General features: G+C 46.9%; 1 protein-coding gene across 1 annotated transcript; it reads right to left on the reverse strand.

Moving 5' to 3' along the window:
- Positions 1–1,533: 1,533 nt before the first annotated feature.
- LOC136100738 (kyphoscoliosis peptidase-like) lies at positions 1,534–17,940 on the reverse strand. Its single transcript, XM_065836056.2, has 6 exons — positions 17,276–17,940; positions 14,208–14,325; positions 13,182–13,299; positions 12,613–12,804; positions 11,186–11,376; positions 1,534–6,820 (listed from the first exon to the last, which is right to left on the reverse strand). The coding sequence occupies exons 1-6, from the start codon at positions 17,909–17,911 to the stop codon at positions 5,502–5,504; spliced, it is 2,574 nt and encodes an 857-aa protein (XP_065692128.1). The 5' UTR covers positions 17,912–17,940; the 3' UTR covers positions 1,534–5,501.
- Between the last annotated feature and the right edge of the window lie 1,111 nt (positions 17,941–19,051).

Genomic DNA, 19,051 nt, shown 5'->3' on the forward strand with positions numbered 1-19,051 from the left:
CTGCACTCAGGGTTTCGTACAATGGAGCCCTGTTCCATCTGAGGAGCTGCTGTCAGTGACCCACCGACAGAGGGAGGGGGAACATCGCTTTCTCTGGGAACAGAAAATCACAGGAGCAAAACCCAAGTAACCTTGGTTACCACGCTTTTATTCGCGGTAAACAGAAGGGCTGATAGCACGAGTCCTTTTCATATGTAGGTACTGAGGACGCAGTGTACCCACGGATGGAAAACAGCGAAGGCTTTGGTAAAACAAGGAAAATATTGTAAATGTGATGTCACGGTCTTCTCCCCACTCCACTGCTCTTGGCAAGTCTCTCCTAAGGTTGGTTCTTTAATATGACAGGAAGTTTTTCCTTCTCTCTTTTATTCTTGCCCAACTTACATCCTGTGGAGATTTGTTTTTGCAGCCCCTGGAGATGAAACATCTTTGGCTCCAGTCACGAAAATGCTAACGAGGTGTCCATGGTCGGGTAGCTTTGTAAAATGGGTTTGTGGCTTAAACCTTTAATAATGTGGGATTTGGGAGATGTGTTTGCCCGGTGCTTAGCCTACCCAGGAGATAATCTCCGAGTTCTGTTGTTATTAGAAATGCCCTTTGAGGCTTTCCCACCAGCCTTTGGCTCTGGAAGGTCTCTCTCCTGTCATGTGCAGAAATGCCTACTCATCATTTTCTCCCTTTTTCTGTGAAAATTAGGACTTCCACGACCAAACTTGTGCTATATCCTCATATTCCTCATCAAGGATTTTTTTTATTCATCTTTTCTGAATTATCAATATTACATGTCTGTTCTGGAGCGGATAACGCTACCTCCAGCATGTGTCTGTTTATCTCCAGTCCTTCTTGTACACCAGCCTGTGGAGACCTGAGCCACAGCCAAGCTTTCTCTGAAAAATCACAGAATCCCAGAATGTCAGGGGTTGAAGGGCCCTGGAAAGCTCATCCAGTGCAATCCCCCGATGGAGCAGGAACACCCAGCTGAGGTTCCACAGGAAGGTGTCCAGGCGGGTTTGAATGTCTGCAGAGAAGGAGACTCCACAACCTCCCTGGGCAGCCTGGGCCAGGCTCTGACACCCTCACCAGGAACAAGTTTCTTCTCAAATTTAAGTGGAACCTCCTGTGTTCCAGTTTGTACCCATTACCTCTTGTCCTATCGTTGGTTGTCACCGAGAAGAGCCTGGCTCCATCCTCCTGACACTCCCCCTTTCTATATCTGTAAACATGAATGAGTCCCCCCTCAGTCTCCTCTTCTGCAGCTCCAGAGCCCCAGCTCCCTCAGCCTTTCCTCACACGGGAGATGCTCCACTCCCTTCAGCATCTTGGTGGCTGCGCTGGACTCTCTCCAGCAGTTCCCTGTCCTTCTGGAACTGAGGGGCCACAACTGGACACAATATTCCAGGTGTGGTCTCCCCAGGGCAGAGCAGAGGGGCAGGAGAACCTCTCTGACCTACTGACCACCCCCTTCTAACCCACCCCAGGTACCATTGGCCTTCCTGGCCACAAGGGCCCAGTGCTGGCTCATGGTCACCCTGCTGTCCCCAGGACCCCCAGGTCCCTTTCCCCTACACTGCTCTCTAATAGGTCATTTCCCAACTTACACTGGAACCTGGGGTTGTTCCTGCCCAGATTCAAGACTCTACACTTGCCCTTGTTCTATTTCATTAATATTCCTCTTCAAGGACTGTTTTTTATTCATCTTTTCTGCATTATCAACATTACATCTCTGGTCTGGAGCGGATGACACGACCTCCAGCACGTGTCAGTTTATCTCCAGTCCCTCTTGTGGAGACACGACCCACAGCCAAGCTTTCTCTGAAGAATACTTTTAACTCTTCCTCCCTCCCACTCGTCTTCCCTGTCAGATCCCCAGGGACTCACTGCACAAGGTTGCTCTCACTTACACATCACTTCTGATTGCACCAAAGAGCTTAGCTCTGCTTTCAGATACACACTTCTTAAAGATATTCCTCTTGTCTATACTCATTTTTTTCTCACAACTTTGCCATGAAATCCCAGTTGTCAGACCAAAGGAGAAAAGTTTGAAATCTTCTTAATTTCCTACTTTAAGTGGATTTTTTTTTTTTTTTCGTCTTTCTGCATTTTGAAAACAGTTGGGTAATGTAAGAACTGTTTTTCCTGGCGTATTCTCTGATCTGATTGACCAAAGTATACCAGTTTTTGTGCTCTTCTCATACCCATTGTGGGACTTATTTGACCACGTGCAGGCATTTCACAGAATCACAGCATGTTCGGGATTGGAAGGTTTGGGCTGGACTGGTCTGGTCTTTCATAGGCGTAGATGGTGTTCTTAGGGACGTGGTTTAGTGACGGGTCAGCGGTTGGACTCGATGTTTTTAAAGGTGTTTTCCGACCAAAATGATTCTATGATTTAAAGGTGGTGAATCCTGAGCAGTAAGAACAGCACGGGGTGCAAGAACAATATTGCCATGCTGCCTTGGCATGATCTCCTTGTGTAGAAAACTCATGGACATACACGGGCAGGGCTGTGCTCTGAGTATTCATCCTGTGATGTGAAAACAGGAGAACTTTAACTCCTGTCTTACTGTTCATTTGCTGTGGTGTGACAGCTAACTACACATCTTCATTTGTTTCTGCAAACTCCAACACCCTTGCTCCCCATCCAACAAACTCAATGAAGTCCAAGCATAGGTTGGACTGGATGGTCATCTCAGGTTTTAATTGCACTGAAGTGCAACAAGAAGCCAAAGAAAACATAGATTATGTGGACATCTCAATGATAAAGACTCATTGGATAAACTCAGCCCAAACAAATATTAACATAATTTACGCTAATTACAGGAGAAATACAGACATAGCACAGGAAATGTATAATGCCAAGGAGTCTGGACACCACATTTGGTGGATGTTGTGTGTGGGTCCATGAAGGAAGGTACAAGCTCAGTGCAGCTGAGGACTGCTGTCTTACCTTAGGAAAGGCACGCATTTTTAGTGCGCGGGTTTCTGGTTCGGCCCTTCCTGGTCTTACCTGTTTCGACTTTGGTTGTAAAGGAGCCTTTCAACCAAGATGTCTTGTAGAGTTGTGTACAGCCTCCTGTTCGGTTTTCGGCCATCCACAGCTTAATGCATGTCTGGAGCCCTCCTAATGACTTTGTGAACTAAGTTTACTCAGAACTAGGTGTGTTTTATAGCTGCAGGTATGTGTTGTAACATATCTTTGCTTAATTTAATCCTACTGGGCAGAGGGGGTGAGAGGAGGAGAGACATACAGGTTTGCTCTTCTGTTTATCGTTGTATTTCCATGAGTGATGCTTGCCCCAGGGCTGTTATTTTTGGAGCACTGGTGCTCGTGTTTATTGCGAAGGCTCCTAGAGCTCTGGGCACAGGCTTTGAGATATGTAAATGTAAATAAGAATGACATTTAAAATAAGGTACATGCTATAGCCGAGTGTGCACAGAGAGGAAATATGAGCAGATTGACTTCAGGTCCTTGAAGTAAAAAATCCCCCGTGGGAGTATCATGAAAGTTCTCAGCACCTCCAGGTAATTATACTCTGACATAAGTTCTTTGGACCCCAACTCAAGATAACATTAATCTGGACCTCATTCTGGTGGATAAAGAAGAATTAATCACTGAGCTGGAAGCTGGATTTTCCCTGGAGGTATGTGATCATGAATGCCTGCTTAAATTTGGGTAAAGGTGGAACAGTTTCAGCTAACAAAGTGTGTGTAGACACAAGTATGTAGAGTGGCTCAAGAGGGTCAGAGGGGCACAGCTGAGAAAAGTTAACAGCAAAACTGACTGGAAGGGAAAAAAATGTGAAGAGGAATATGGCAGTGGGAACTGAGAGTCGTTTCACTTGTCAGTCATTTTTGTTCAGAAAGCTGAAATCCTTCCATGAAAAAAACTTACAAAAATAGTCTCTGGGAGCCTGCTGGGTCTGCAGATGAAATTTCTTTGCGGGTGCTGTCTGTGGACAACGCACGGGTTGGGAAGCACCGAGGAGGTCTGGAGAGCTGCACAGCAACATCCTCATTGCTCAGGGAGCACAGTGTGGTCAGAAGACCCTTGGTCATGGAAGGTGCTCGGATGATGGGGACAGTCTGGAGGACAACACCGTTATGGGCTCTGACTTTTCAGGCTGGACTTCAGTATCTGCTCAACCTCACAGGGAACAGATTTATTTGTCTATGGTTCTTCTGAAAGACACACAAGGGAGCTGAGTCACCTTGTACTTCTCTTTCCTTCATCCATCCAAGTGTATGGCCCACTATGGAGTTGCCAGCACATGGGTTGGAAGAGAAAGATCTGGGGATCTGTACTTCTTAAATTGTTTCTAGCACCACACACAAGAGTCAAGCTGACGTTTGCCACTGCAAGTGCTTCCCTTAGTGCAAGGTACCCCTGGTACTTTGTTCTTCAGGGGAATCTTCCAGCACATCAGCATGGTTCCGGCAAGTCTGGTGTGAAATGTGGACTTTTATATGTTAGCTGCATTAACTGATTTCCAATCCCAAAAAGAGTTCAAATCTACTTGAATTTTTGCTGCGAGTCAAATTTAAATTGGCAGCTTGAAAGAAAGCAGGCCATATTTCCCTACTATCTTTTGCAGAGCATCAAAAAATAATCCACCGTTCTTGTTCTTTTCATTGTTGTGAACAGAATCCCCCTTTCAAGCACCGGTCACGTGCAGGCATGGGGAAGTGTTTCCACTGTGTGCCTTTGAGCCCACCTAAGTACGAACATCGACTTTGCTTTCAGTAATTTGATGTTTGTGGTTCCTTGCAGCATGTGTCAGAGTTTTAAGAGCAGAACTGCCTGTGCTTTTTGCTCAGCAGTGAGATGCTTTGGCTACAGAGATGCTTCCTTGGCAGTTCCCTCTCTACATTTCAAGATCTCAATACTCATAAGTATATAACTGCATGTCATCCTTGATAATGAAGTCCCGGAAGATATTTTAAAGACATAGATGATAAAATACAGCATATCTTTATTTCCTTTCCTCTTTCCTCTGCCCAAGCATGGCCTCTATAAGGAGGTCTGTCTTGCTGTACTATACATTTACATTTTAAATATCTTGCTACGATCTGAAGCTGTTGGCTCCAGTTTGGTTGTGGATTTTGTTGTTGTTGTTATCCTCTCAAGAGAAAGAAACTATGTGGGTTTCCAAGTTCTTGAATAAATGTCAAACAAAACATTCCAAACAATTATTCAAGCTGGTAATAAGCAGGGAGACATCCTTCCTGTAGAGAAGCTGAACAATGGTTTCCTCCGACAGAAGCAAAGTATTAGGAGCCTTCCATATGTTGGTGCTGATTTAAACGGTGGCAACATCTCCAAGTGGATAGGAGGCCCCAGCAAGTATCTGGATATCCTGCGGGAAGAAAAGCTCTGTGGGTAACACCCAGACATACCGTAAAGTTATGGGAGTTTTCTCCGTGTCTCCTCAATATCCTTCAGTTTTAGAGCATTTGCTTCCTTCCCTGGCTTTTTTTAGTCCTTCCCTGCACTTCTCTGTGGTTTAACCTGAACACCCCATGGTGGCAGGCGAACCACCCTCCACCTCAAACGCCAGGATGACCTCCAAGGAGGAGCAGAGCTGGCTGAACTTGGCCGCCAGCTTGACTTGCATCCCTTCAGCCCCGGTGAACACATCCCCTTCCCAGACCGTGTTCGGGGTTTGCTGCAGCACTGTCTTCTCCTGCCCGAGGACAACAACCTGGCAGGCTTTGGGCACCTTGACCCTGAACCGGACCCAGCTCTGCTCTTGGAGCACCCCTGTGCGTGGCTCTAGCAACACGCAGCCTCTTCCCCACAGGCTGTACACCCTGGGGAAGGGAGGCCAGCTGGGGTTGGAGAAGCAGCGTATAACATAGTCGCAAATATGGACAAAGTCCTGCTGGTCTTTGCATCTCCCAAAAAGCGCCACTTTGTAGACGCCTGACTCAGGGAGCACAACGCACACGCTGACTTTGGTCCTCAGGTGGGTGACCAGGATGTACCTCTCCAAGGGGAACTTGGCGTTGATGACTTTGTCCTTACTCAGGTTGGCCATCACCTCAACATCAGTGGGTGTGTGGAAGGTGATGTTGCACTTTCCCACCTTGGTGGTGATGATGGGGGAAGCGTGGCTGGGGTTGGAGAGGCCATGGCTGCTGGAGCTGATCCCGCTCCCGCAGTGGATGCTCAGCCCCGAGGGGAAGAGTTCGTTCTGGTTGACGGGCTTCAAACAACGAATGAGGAAATTGGCCACATTCCTGAAGGTGTTGGCTCCTAAATCCTTCACAAACACAGACAGCCGGTAGTAACCTTGGAAAGGACAGAGCACGTGGCAACTCAGCTTCTCCTCCTCAGCTTGAGCAGCCAGGCATTTCTTGCTCAGAACAGCATCTAAATCTTTATTAACCAACTCATACGTGGCAAGCAAGGGTTGGGATGTCTGGAAAGTCAAGAGCAAAGTTCCCTGTGGAGCAACAAGCATCTCCTCTTTGTGGCTGCTCTCCTTGATACCAAAATCTCTCACCTTTTGGTGAAGGCCCCAGAAATGAAATGGGTTTTCAGGCAGTTTCTCTCCATTGTGTGGTTCCAGACATTGGATCTGGTAGGAGCACACCCAGTTGTAAGGGTCCTGAGAGTCGGCATGGCGTGCGAAGATCATGAGGTCGAACAAGCCCTCGGTTGGTGGAGTCACCTTGATGGTCACGTTGTTCTCAGACACAATCATCATCCCATGAAGTGCTCCTACATCCTCTCCAGTTGTGGTACCCTGGAGTCTGGAAAGCTGGTAGGTGAACTCTGTTGGATGGGTGGTCCCCAGCATCACTGATACCTCCCCATGGGCTGCAGAAGGGTGAACAAAACACCTTTTAGAACCCTTTCATCATCAGTGTCACACATGCATTTTTGCAGTGTTGACCCAGATCATCGTGATTCTCCTTCTCTTTTTGCCTCTACCTGCTGAAGGAGCTTAGCAAGACCCTTCTTCACCTTCTACCATTCTTCTTCCCTTGCTGGAAGAGAAAGGATACCACTAGATCTAGAGTTGAAGGGGACAGGTACAAATAGTTATCCTTTGGGCCATGAGACACACAAGACTAAGCTAATGGTCACACATGGGGGTAATTGTTACATGGCTCCTAGAGCTGGAGTCGTTTCTCTGAGCTGCAGGTGTGTCAAACCAGCAAAGCAGCTGGGAGGATCAAAATATCCCAGCCTGGCTGTTAGGAGATCCCACATCACTGCCACGTTTTAGGAACTAATTGAGTTCTTCCCATTATTTTTATTAAAATCTCTTTTCTAAATTTTGGCTTCACCAAATCGTGAAAAATCCACAAGTTTCTGGCTTGGACTGTGCACTGACTGGGGAGTTGGGGAGAGCAGGAGGTCCAAAGGTACATTGATATGGGTATCTCGTGATGGTACCATGGTTGGTGGATAAGTGCTGAGGCTCTTTCCCAATGACTTTTACTCCTTGGTGGGCCTTCTCAGGGCTACCATACACCACTCAGCATCTCCCCAGCAGCAAACCAACTTGTTCCCCCAAGCAGGCTGCAGCAGGTGGCTTTAAAGCCAAGCTGAACCCACCTTCACACCTCTAGGTGAACAAAGCACCTCCTGGGGTGGTCACCATGGAGGAGAAGAGTCACGGTGGCCTTGCTTTCACCCCCACCCTCCATGTGCCACATCTTGCTGCTTGCAAACCCATGTAGCGATAAGACAGAGCACGTCTCGGCGCAGCAAGCCGTCCCAAAGGGTTTCCATCTGCTCCTGGGCAGAAGGGGATGGTTGGTTGATTTTGCAATGGAGACAGGGCAAGGTTTCGCAATCCCTCACGTCTTGGCCCTGAAGAAGACAAGACCATCTAACCAGCAGACAGCAGGCTGCTCTCAACACATGGTGAGCTGCATCGTCCCACATGAGGCCACAGGTACTGGGGCAGCCTGATCAGAAAACCCTGGTTCAATGGTATTTTAGTAATATACCTGTTTTTCTCCAGGCAAAGATGAAAGCATGAGAAAAATGGCCACAGGGAGCAAGACTTTGAGGATCTTGAAGGATCTCAGGGTGCCCTTGAAGGATCTCAGGGTGCTTCACAGAGCCTGACGCTGGCAGATAGATGTCATGAGATGTGTGCTTAAACCAACCACCCTCAAGGTCTGTGCAAATTAAGCCTGCTCTTCATTACCCAGGGTCCCCGAGTATCCAAGGGTGGCTCGTCCCACGTCCAGAGCGCGGCTGCTCTGCATCGTCCCATCCTCACCACGTTTTTGCTGGAAAGAGGGGAGGCAATGGCACCATGGGAGCCCACGGCTGGTATCGGCACCCGCGCTGTGCACAATGTCCATTTGTTTCGGGTGCTAACGCGAAACAACAAAAGACTCCAGATTCATGCTGAAAAAATTGTCCCTTGCTAATTATTAGATTATGAAATCCATTTCATAATCTAATGAATAATGGGGGGAATTAGTTTCTTTTCTTCCCCCCCTGTTTGAATTAGGATTTTTTCATTGTTTGCCCCACAGTTTTTGTTGGTAGGTCGAAACAGAGATGTGAAAAGAATGGGAAGGCTGGGTTTTATTTGTGCCTTGCCTGTTAAAGCTGTGACTTGGCTCACACAGTAAGTGCAAACAATTCTCTCCTGGCAAGCGTTCAGTGGAGACATTACTGATGACAGACTTTATTAACTGCAGGTTTGCTTGTTATTAAATTCGCTCTATGCTAGTTTCCGAAGCTGCTGGCCTGGCTGGCTGCGTCGTATTAAGATCTTTAGGAAGAAAGAAAAGAACAGAACATTGTATGCAGCGGAGCCAGCGATGATGAGATAGGGAAGCCAGCGATGCATTTGGCTTCGGGAAGGGAGACCCAAGGAGATAATTAACGGCTACGTTTAAAACAAACATTTGTTAGTTTTATTGCGATAATTCAAGCCATGCATTAGAGATTGCTGGTTTTTGGGGATGCCAGGTGAGGCTGGGGATGTGTTCCCATGTCAGCACGCTCAGTGCTACAGGAGGTCAATGTATGTTGTGTTAATTGTTTGGGGGAAAAAACCCACCGCTCAAGTATGTTTCCAATTTCCCAAAGCCTTGTTTAAAATGCTTCCCTTTCCCTCTCCCACCCTTGCTATTGTGTCTACAACAGGCCACCAATGACTGCTATTCTATAAAACAACAAAAAATAATCATATAAAGTCCTATTTCCATAGGACTGAATGCCCTTCATCACTGTGGTTACCAACCCTAATGCCTGGGCCAAGTTAGCAATTAAAAGGGCTGCGTTTTTAGAGGGTGAGCACCACGTATTTCCTAAAAATCAGATCCCTTTTCAAGGTATCCCACCTTCAGCTCCCATCAGAGAGTGATTTGTAGGAGGAATCTTGGCTGAAAGCTTCTAAGCAGATGGGAGCTGCTTAAATATAATAGAGCACGAACAGATCCACAGTAACCAAAGCAGGAAAACAGGCAGATTTTGCACCATATATCTTGAGTATTTTTGCACTGAGTTTGCCTTAGATGCTTAAGTGTACCCTGTAAAACAATGGCTTACTTCCATCAACCTAGATCAACATAACCATAATTTTGCATCAACAAAACCAGACATCTGGTTTGGTTCACAATCTGGGTTTGCAATTTGGTGTTTTAAGCACACTTCTGATATGGGGCTGGCTGTGGAGGCTAATTGAAGTGGTTCAACTCTTCAGATTGGGTCCAAGAAAACAGTTCTTTCCCTCCACAAGATGACAAATTCTCAAGGGTGGGAAGTTAGCTTTTTTTTCTTTCATTTTCTAATGAAAAAATCTCCTTCCATCTCAGCTTTGGAGGAAAAAAGAGAACTGTGCCTATAGCCCAGGTCACACAGTGAGTTTTGTGGTTGAGGGACGGGTGTTCCTCCAGCCCAGGGGGTGCAAAGGACCAATTGGTTCCCCAACATCTCCCCAGGTCTGTTTTGGCTCACGGCAGCTAATGGCCAGTGAGGATCTAATAGCATGAGCTGCTTCTGGGCTCTATCTCTGTGTCTCTTGGCTATCAAAAAAATGGGGGAAGGAGGGGTGAGAATAATGAACTACTGATTTTTTTCCTCATTTTTCCCTTTGGGCTTTTGTACCACCACTAATGATATTGGGTAGGAGTCAATGTTTTGCAATTTATCGCTTTGGCACACAGATGAAGGGACTGGTTGGACCATTGATCTCCTCTTTTTCTGCTCAGACCGCAAACATTGCGCTTTTTGGCTTTATGACTTGGAGCCTCCCTGGTGGCCTGGACCTGAAAGGGGTTTCTCCAAGTCTCCATTCCTTCATTTGCCACGTAGGTGCTGTGTGACCTTGGGTGGCAAATGCTCTGAGGTGCTGTGATGGAGATGCACAAAGGCAGAATAAAATGCAGCACCAGCCTCTCAGCTGTTCCCAATTTAATTTGATTTGCACAGGCTACTTGCTGCTCAAAAGGTGCATGAGAACCCACCTCGGCAAAGCCCCAGCATCCTGGAATACTGGAGGAGTTTGATTTCTGAGTAAGTAACAACCGCTCTTGATCAAAAGCTTTACTGGGTGACATCTGCCATACATTCATTTTCTGTAAGCCTGACAACACCCCTCAATCTGAGATTGCTTTATTTCCTAGCTTGCTGTCTTGATAAAATAATATATAATAATATATCTATATACTCTTGGGACCACCCAGGGGAACAGATGTACAAAGTGTATCCAGGTAAAAAGAGGATCGTATTGTATCCAACCCGAAAAATCATTATAAAACTACAATCAAGGAAAATCAACTCCACCCCCCTCCCTTCATGTTCCATTTTTTGAAAATGAACATTTCAAGCCATGTTTTATCTGGGAGTCTCCCTCCCAAGCTTAAGAACACAATGAGGATTGTGTCTCAGGTACGTCAAAGCTATTTTGCTACTGTTGGTGGATTTGGATGGGAGAAGTCAGGCACAAAAGAGCTTAAGTGATTTGGCTCCATTAACCATAAGTTATGAATCCTAATTCCCAGTTTACCAATCACATTATCACACAATGGCTGTCATTTCAGAAATTGCTTAAATATGTGACTCTGCTCTATTAGACGCTAACCGTGTACATAAAATTAGACAGATGGACCGTTTGTGGAGGAGAAATATTTTCCTCAACCCAATCTTGTTTCTCAAAAGAATGTGAGCTTTTATATGACTAGAATTTAGCCTTCACTTCGCATTTACCTGTTTTGAGGAGGGAAGTGTTTGGAGAAAGGAGGGAGAGCTGAAGCCTGAAAAACTCTGACGTTTTAAAAACTCTCTGCTCGAAGTCTTCCCGTGAGACGGGGGCCTGCAGGAGCTGCCATTGGGGGTCCTCTGGCCAGTGGGTCTCGATGAAGTGCTCAGGGTCGGTAAGGAAGAAAAAGTCATCATGCCTGCAAGGTAAGAGGAGAAGACACCATGGAAGGAGCAAGAGACCCCTCAGCATCCCGAGTGGTCGTGATGCACCGCTGTAAGAGAAGGGACCTTCCTCCACACCATCCGAGCTTCAGTAAGGGAGGACTGAGCTCTCATTTGAAATTCATTTTCTGCTGGCCTCATTTTCTCTCTATTTTTTCCTGTGGAGATGCCCAAAGCTGTATCTGCAGCTCCCAGCCCTGTTACAGACCTCTTCCAGCAACCACCTGAGATGACCTTATAGGCTGTAGAGAAGATAATTTTACTGAGTGGTTCCTCTACCGAGGCCTGTATTACTTGAGGATTTATTTCAGTATGCCATCTGATCTTGGTTTAAAGCTCTTCCAAGAATTTATGGATGGTTTAAGAAACAAAATGTATCTTGGTTCCGATCCGAATGTGCCTAACCTGACTTTCTAAACGTCACCCCTGGTTAGGTGTTTACTGTGTGAGTCAACCTACAGGTACACACTCAACCTTGTGTTGGGGTCACCCTGTGAAGCCCTGTTTCATCTGTTGACCTGAAGGTTTTGAGGACACTGAGCAGCTATTATCTCTGCCTGTTGCTTTCGGTCTCGTTCGCCTCTCTTCCCCACGCTCAGCTAAAAACAACCCACACTCACTGATGTTTTAAACTGTTCTCAGCAAGATAATTACCTATTAGAAATTCCACAATTATTTCATTATGCATTATTAGAGAAAAAAAAATAAAAATGCCATCCCATAATGCAGTTAATGGAAATTAAATTGTACAAATAACTTTCATGAGAGTCATTTTTTGCTTAGCATGGGCTGAGGAATCTCAAGTGATTACATATGGAACCACATAAGAGCAAAGTTGCTCTGAAAATGAGGAGTTGTTACTTCATAAGTGACACTCATTGCACATTAAAAATAAGCTGCAAGGGGAAGTTATCTGAAAAGTTACTGCCCCAGCTCAGGGAATAAGGCACTTAATGCAAATGTTTGCACGTAGGTGGCCCACGTTTGGATGAGGTCCCCGAGCACCCATCATAGTTGAGGATGAGCAGAAGAGTTCTCTGGACCTTCTGCAAGCAGCTTCTGGGGGTGCACCTGAAAATAGTGGCTCAAGGTCTGGTGAAAACAGACTTCAAGGAGTATATGGGAATGGTTGGGATGACTGTTCCAGTGTGTATTGTCCATTTGTGTTGGGAACCATGTTTCCAGTGGTGGCAGGGGAAGTTGTGTCTCACCTGGGCATGAACAACCTGCTCTCTGCATCCACGGTCCCTGCACCCCAGCAAGCATCCAGGAGGCACCACTGCCCTTCCAGCTCCACCGCATTCCACATGTGGCTGCTCTTCTGCTGCTGGCACCACCGGCCTCCCCGGGAGCCTGGGCTCCGGCCAAACCCCGGGACCTCCACGCAGCTCAAACCCGCCTCCCTGTCCAGGGACAGCCAACAGAGGAGATAGATAACCGCAGACCAGCCTTTGTGCTTGGGAGCAACCCAACCTGCGTGGTATGTAGAACTTCCTTCTCCTTAAAGCTTCTCATGCAAGCTGCTGGCCAAATTTGGCTTTTATCTGCACCCCTGCTCCCCCCCACAGCTACTCCCAACCCTCATCCCTCACTGGTTCTGGTTGATCTGTCAAAGCCATATCTACTCCTCCATCCAAGTAGAAGAGAAGGGATACAGCTGTTGTGCCTGGGGACATGGTGGGTAAATGATGCTGATTGTGTAGCAAGCCCCGTGCCAGATGGATGTCCCCACCTCAGATCTTTGACAGATCAGGAGGAGAAAGCCCAAGGTGAGTTTTACCTGCACATTTCCTGGCATAGATGGGCATAACCGGAACACACAGCCCTCCCCGTTTGCAGGACCTGCTCCGGCATGTGGATCTTCTGAGACAGCCCCAAGAAGCCATCCACATCATATTCTAGGAAAGGGAGAATACTACACAATTTCAGGCCAATGTAAGGGCTTATTATTTCCAAACTGATCCCATTCCTTCTCCTGCCCAACCCTCTTTCTCTGTCTACCCACCCTGGAAGCCATGACAGCTCTTCTACCCATCATTATTGTAGAGTCTGACAGCTCTGCGTATGGGCAAAGAATTGCCAAAGCCTTGGGGGTGTTGGGTTCCCAGTGCATGTAAACAGCCCTTGTGCCATCCAAGCGAGGTACAGGGACAATCATATTGTCTCACACACATGGATGCAGTAGGGTAAAGCAGCTGCATTGTGCTGAGATTCCTGTGTCCCCAGATGACTCCTGCCAGGCATGGCTCAGCCTCATCAAATTTGCATTATCAAGGAAATAGCCTCAGATGTGTTGAAACTGATGTACTGGAGGTGGGTGGGCTGCACCAGTGTCCCTTGGGGTCTGGCCACCTGGGTGCTGGTGTAGGTTTGGCCTGAAGCAGGTGTCATCTCCAGGATGGAGGGCCCCATTTTGGCAACCAGTTCCTACTGCAGGCACTTTCATGAAGTCAAAGGATACATTTCAAGGTTTAGATCCGATATTAGGAACAATTTCTTCCCCAAAGGGCTGTGGGGCATTGGAACAGGCTGCCCAGGGCAGTGCTGGAGTCACCATCCCTGGAGGGTTGGACAGACGGACATGAGGTTCTCAGGACATAGGGCAGTGCCAGGGGTGGGTTGAAGGTTGGACTTGAAGATCTTGAGGGTCTTTTTCAACCAGAATGATTCTATTCTATGATTTTATGACTGCAATACGAGTAGTATGGAGTCTTTAATCTGCAGAGCATGGAGAGTCAACACCCAGGAGATGGCATATAAAGAAAGGGCTTTTCACGCCTCTGCAAAACAGCGGGACCAGACTTACCAATGTTGTGACAGAGCCAGAACCATATTGCCCTCACTGTCTCCAGTTTGCTCTGGGATTTGGCCGTGATCAGGGGGACGATGGCCTGGATGGACAACCCGGCGTGCCCAGGCTTCAGCTGCAATGGAGAGGATGGGTGAGTTAAAGGGAATCTGGGAGTCACCGCTGTGTGACTGCTTCACATGGCGGGCTTGCTGGAGAGGAAATGTACACCACAAAAACCCCAAAGCTGCATTTTTGTTTTCCCCCCCACAGAATTTAAAATGCAAAAATGCTGTTTGTGGTAGAACAGGGTGTTTTCCCCATTTTCCTAGGCGTGGTTTTGTAAAAGCCTGAGGGCTGGAGTTGCAAGCTGGAGGAAATGAAGGTGACGTTTCCCATTCCTTTGGAGCAGCTGGTTGGGACACACAGTGTCATTGCTCTGGTGTCCTCTCTGTCCAGTTCAACGTGTCCTCTGGCCCAGAAGGTCTTGTCCTAGAGGTGGGTGTCTCCAGTGGTGTTACTCTGCAACACTTCACTAGAGACAGTGGGTTGATTAACATCTCCATGTGTTTATGCAGAAGAGGACCAGACTTGTGGCTCAGACTTTTTTCATGAGGTTCCAGAACACTCAAAACCCATGCCCCAAAAATAGGTAGAAATAAGTTTTTTGACCCACCACTAAAGCTTCACTAACTTTTTAATCTGTCCCTGACCCCAAAGAAAGCCTTTCTGCCCCTTTCCTCCCATTCACGCAGTCACATTTCTGGGCTCTTCCCTCCTTTGTGACAGCACAAGCATTTTTAGGAGCAGGCTTTTCTTTCACCGAGTTAAATTCAGCCCAGCTCATTTCTCCAAACTCCCATCCTTACTCTTTCATTCTTCAATGACTTTCCTGCCCCAACCATCTGTAAGATATTTTCACACAGATGGAGATTTCTTTCTTTTTGCTTGTGGAAAATGTTACATTTGCAACGGCTGAAGATTTTCCTTGGGATGCGGGTTTAAAAATGACAATGCAGCCAGGAAAGCACCTATTTCAAAATGATGGTGCTCCCGCTGGCCTCTTGCTTTTCTGTCATGAAGTTGTTACGAGCGTGCAGCCACGAGACAAAAAAGTAGTGTGAATTACTCCCATGGAAAAAAGATAATAGCCATTAAATATCTAGCTGCCTGCTTCCCTGCTGGCACATCTTGGTGCAAATTCAGCCTAAGTCGGTGCTATTCTTTGTTCAAGTCAGGGATGGTAAAAAGTTGGTCTTGGATTGATAGTTGCGATGTTCTGAAGTAATCCTGGTCCTCCTAAGGACCCTGGAGAAATGGGTTGGACCATCTTGTGTTGTGGCAGCTGTTGGTTCTGCTGGAGTGTTTGGGGGTGATGGATGGAGTTGTTTTCTCCAAAAACACCCAGGAAACTGTCCTGTCAAGGCTGCTCCTAAATGGCCAGTAAACAGGTTTGGGTTTGTCCCTGCACTACCTGGGGCTCTCCCATCGACCACCTTGTCCCGGGGACTGTCACCAGGGCTTGGTGCATGGGGAGAGGGGACAATCCTGTCTGTGTCCCCACAGCACCACTGGCCAAGCAGAATCCATCACCGGAGGTGCAATACCCTACTCACAGGGGGTCAGTAAACTGCTCCACTGCTGCTCTTGGCACCAATAATTCATGGGTAGGAGGAAAAGATGAAGTGCACCTGGTTTTAGTGCAGGTAACACTTTGAATAAGCATGGAAACAAGTTGTTTTCATGTTCCTCCATTGCCTCGGAGGTATTTTTGGTTGTTTATTACCTTATTTTTCCTATCTTCCAGCTTTCTCCCTCTCTCATCTCTTTTTAATAGACTAGGTAGACTCTGACATCCTCAAGCACCCTTCTTCCCAAGGGAGACTAGCCTCAGGCTAGGTACAAATTACAGGTTTCCACAATAATGGAGAGCACAATTATTCCTTCTGCCTCTTCACTCTCACTAACAAGTTGACGTGTAAGCTGGAAGCGCTGCATTGGTCCAGTGTTCGCTGCTTAGGCAAATTGTGCTGAGCCTGGGGGAGAAACTGAACCGACAGCGTGTGGTTCAGGTAACGGGAAGGATTTACAAAATTCAGTGCTTCTCTTCTGGGCTTCTGAGCATTGTATAATGTCAGACAGCCTGAAAAGAGGATAAAACCGATGCCTCCTGCTTGAGAAAAAGCAGGACTTGGGCTGGCATGGATATAAAGATGTTGATGGATATAGAATAATTTAATATTTTGTGTTGGAAGGGACCTTCCCAGCTCCCCCAGTGCCCCCCCTGCCATGAGCAGGGACATCTTCACCAGCTCAGGTTGCTCAGAGCCCCGTCCAGCCTGGCCTGGGATGTCTCCAGGGATGGTTCATCCACCACCTCTCTGCCCAACCTGGGCCAGGCTCTCACCACCCTCAGGGCAACAATTTCTTCCTCATGTCCAGCCTGAATCTCCCTGCTTTGGTTTAAAACCATCACCCCTTGTCCTATCACAACAGGCCCTGCTGAAAAGTCTGTCCTCATCTTTCTTATCGCCCCCTTTTAAGTACTGAATGTATAATATGGCCAGACAGTGTGGTTATTTGCCTCCGTGTGTTTTTTATGCAGGTAGCATGTACGCAGGATAACTAAACACAGACCGTGCTGCCTTGGGGCATCCTGTGATCTGAGTCCCTTTTTCTCCCCCTTGCACCCTTCCTAGAAGGGTTTCCAGGATCCCTCTACCCCACTGTGATCTTGTTTGAGACCCCGAAAACATCCTGTCCCATGATGAAACCAACCCTTCTTACCAGTTTTGCACGGTGAGCTGCAGCAAATGCTGGATATTGCAGCTACACACCCGTGATGGATGGAAGCGGGCAGCAGTGGGTCCTGGGTGGGCAGCAGATCCTCAGAGGTTGCACAGTGATCTTTGGCCATGGTTAGGACAAATTCACAAGCAAATCCTCTGATTTTGCCGCAAGGCAATACCTTGTCACTGCTGTCAGCAGAGCATATGGTGAGAAGTTGAATGTTGGGATGTGGATCTGCTGTTGGTACCATCTGCTGACAGCACCATCTGTTCCTACTGAAGGGCACTAGGACCTACCTGCTGGCTCACGTGTAGGACGTGGGCATCTACGTGGCTGAAAACCTTCGAGTCAGAGAAGAGATGTCTCCTGGTCTTTCTCTGGGATTTTTCAACCTGCTTCTCTTCTTTCAAGCTGCTTAACTCTTCATTGGGAAGGAGGGTTGGAAATGAGCTTCTCGCTGTCGTGGATGACTTCTGCACTGGCTTTTGGAAGGTAGTCGTTTTGCTGCTGTTGTTAACTTTGTTGGCCCAAAATGTGAAAACAGCCTTGGAGGGGGAATCCTTGGGCTCATCCCTGACTTTTTGTGTAGTTGGGACTTTCTTTAGCCCCCCCTCCTTGTTCCTGTTCACGTTGATGACCTGGTGAGAGAGTTTCTCTGAGGTCTTGTAGCCAGTTTCTTCAGAAACATGTCCCAGGGGAAAGTTGCCATTACAAACATCTGACATCTGGGCTCCCCTGCAGCCAGGCAAGACATTTTCTGCTCGGGACTGCATTGCGTTTTCTCTGTGGTTCCTGGGGTGAGCTTTTGATACGCTTTGAGTGGTTTGTTTTTCATGGTGGTTGGCATTCTTGGGGCGATGGGAGGGAATTGTCTCATTTGCTTTGATAGTCTGAGATTTGGAGGACTTGTCTCTGTCATAGGTGGTCTTCATTCGTGCAGTGGACAAGGGGGTGAAGAAACCACAGATGGAAAGATAGATTATTTTTTTTCAAAAGAAAAATGTACTCTGCACTGATTACTTCAGAGCCTTCTTATCTGTATGGTTAATTACAGCAAATCAGGATTTGTTCAGGTGTGTTTAGCCAAAAGTACTGTTTCTTATCCTAATTCCAGAAGTAAGGAGGGATGCCAATGCCAGAGAGAAGCCTTTGGCCTGTTTCCAAGTGCAAATACAGGTTGGTGGGCTTTTTCTGGTGTGTTGGAGATTCAGTGGTGGGTTATCAGCAGTTCCATCTCTGCACTGGAAGGGAATGGAAAACTCAGGCTTATTCCTTTTGCAAAGAAACATTTGTGTGTGTTGGAAGGGTCTGCAAGTGGGCACAGGGAATGAGTGGCCACCTCAGTTTCCCTGCATGAAACTAGGGCTAACCACCTAGCATTTCTCCTCGTCCTGAGAGCTAGGTATCAAGGAGAATAGAATAGAATAGAATAGAATAGAATAGAATAGAATAGAATAGAATAGAATAGAATAGAATAGAATAGAATAGAATAGAATGTTGGAAATAACTACAAGAATCATCTCTTCTACCCTTTCTTGGCCCAGCACCCTGTCCAGCTGAATATTAAAAGTATCCAGTCTTAGTATATTTAATGTTTTTTTGCTCCAGAGAGGTACATCTGCCAGAAAACATTTCCTTTAGGAGGACTCCCACCTTATACCTAGTGTGTGGGTTTTTTTGCTCAAATTCACTTCTACCACTCAGGTTCTGTTGAAAAAAAATGACATTTTTTTTCTATCCTTGCTTTACACTTGCAATGTAGGTCTGTTGAGTGAGAGAACCTCAGAAGAAAATACATGAAAAAGTGGAAGGAAAGGTGCTAATCCAGGATTGATGAGGCTTTGAGGGTCAAAGCGGTGGGTAGACCCAACTTTTGCACGCCCTCAATGTCTGCACCGCGCTCACTAGTTTTATCTCGGTTTAGCTTCTATTTGCTGTTGTTGTTTTTAATCATGAAATGACTGTTTGTGCAAGGCAAATAGCAGATCCTGCTGAGAGCCACTTAACGTAGCCCAGAAATGTCACTCTCCATATCCCTCCAGCCTCTCCCATGCGGAGCAGGCTGGGTTTTC

The sequence above is a fragment of the Patagioenas fasciata genome, chromosome 4 (genome assembly GCF_037038585.1).
Source record: "Patagioenas fasciata isolate bPatFas1 chromosome 4, bPatFas1.hap1, whole genome shotgun sequence".
Lineage (NCBI taxonomy): Eukaryota > Metazoa > Chordata > Aves > Columbiformes > Columbidae > Patagioenas > Patagioenas fasciata.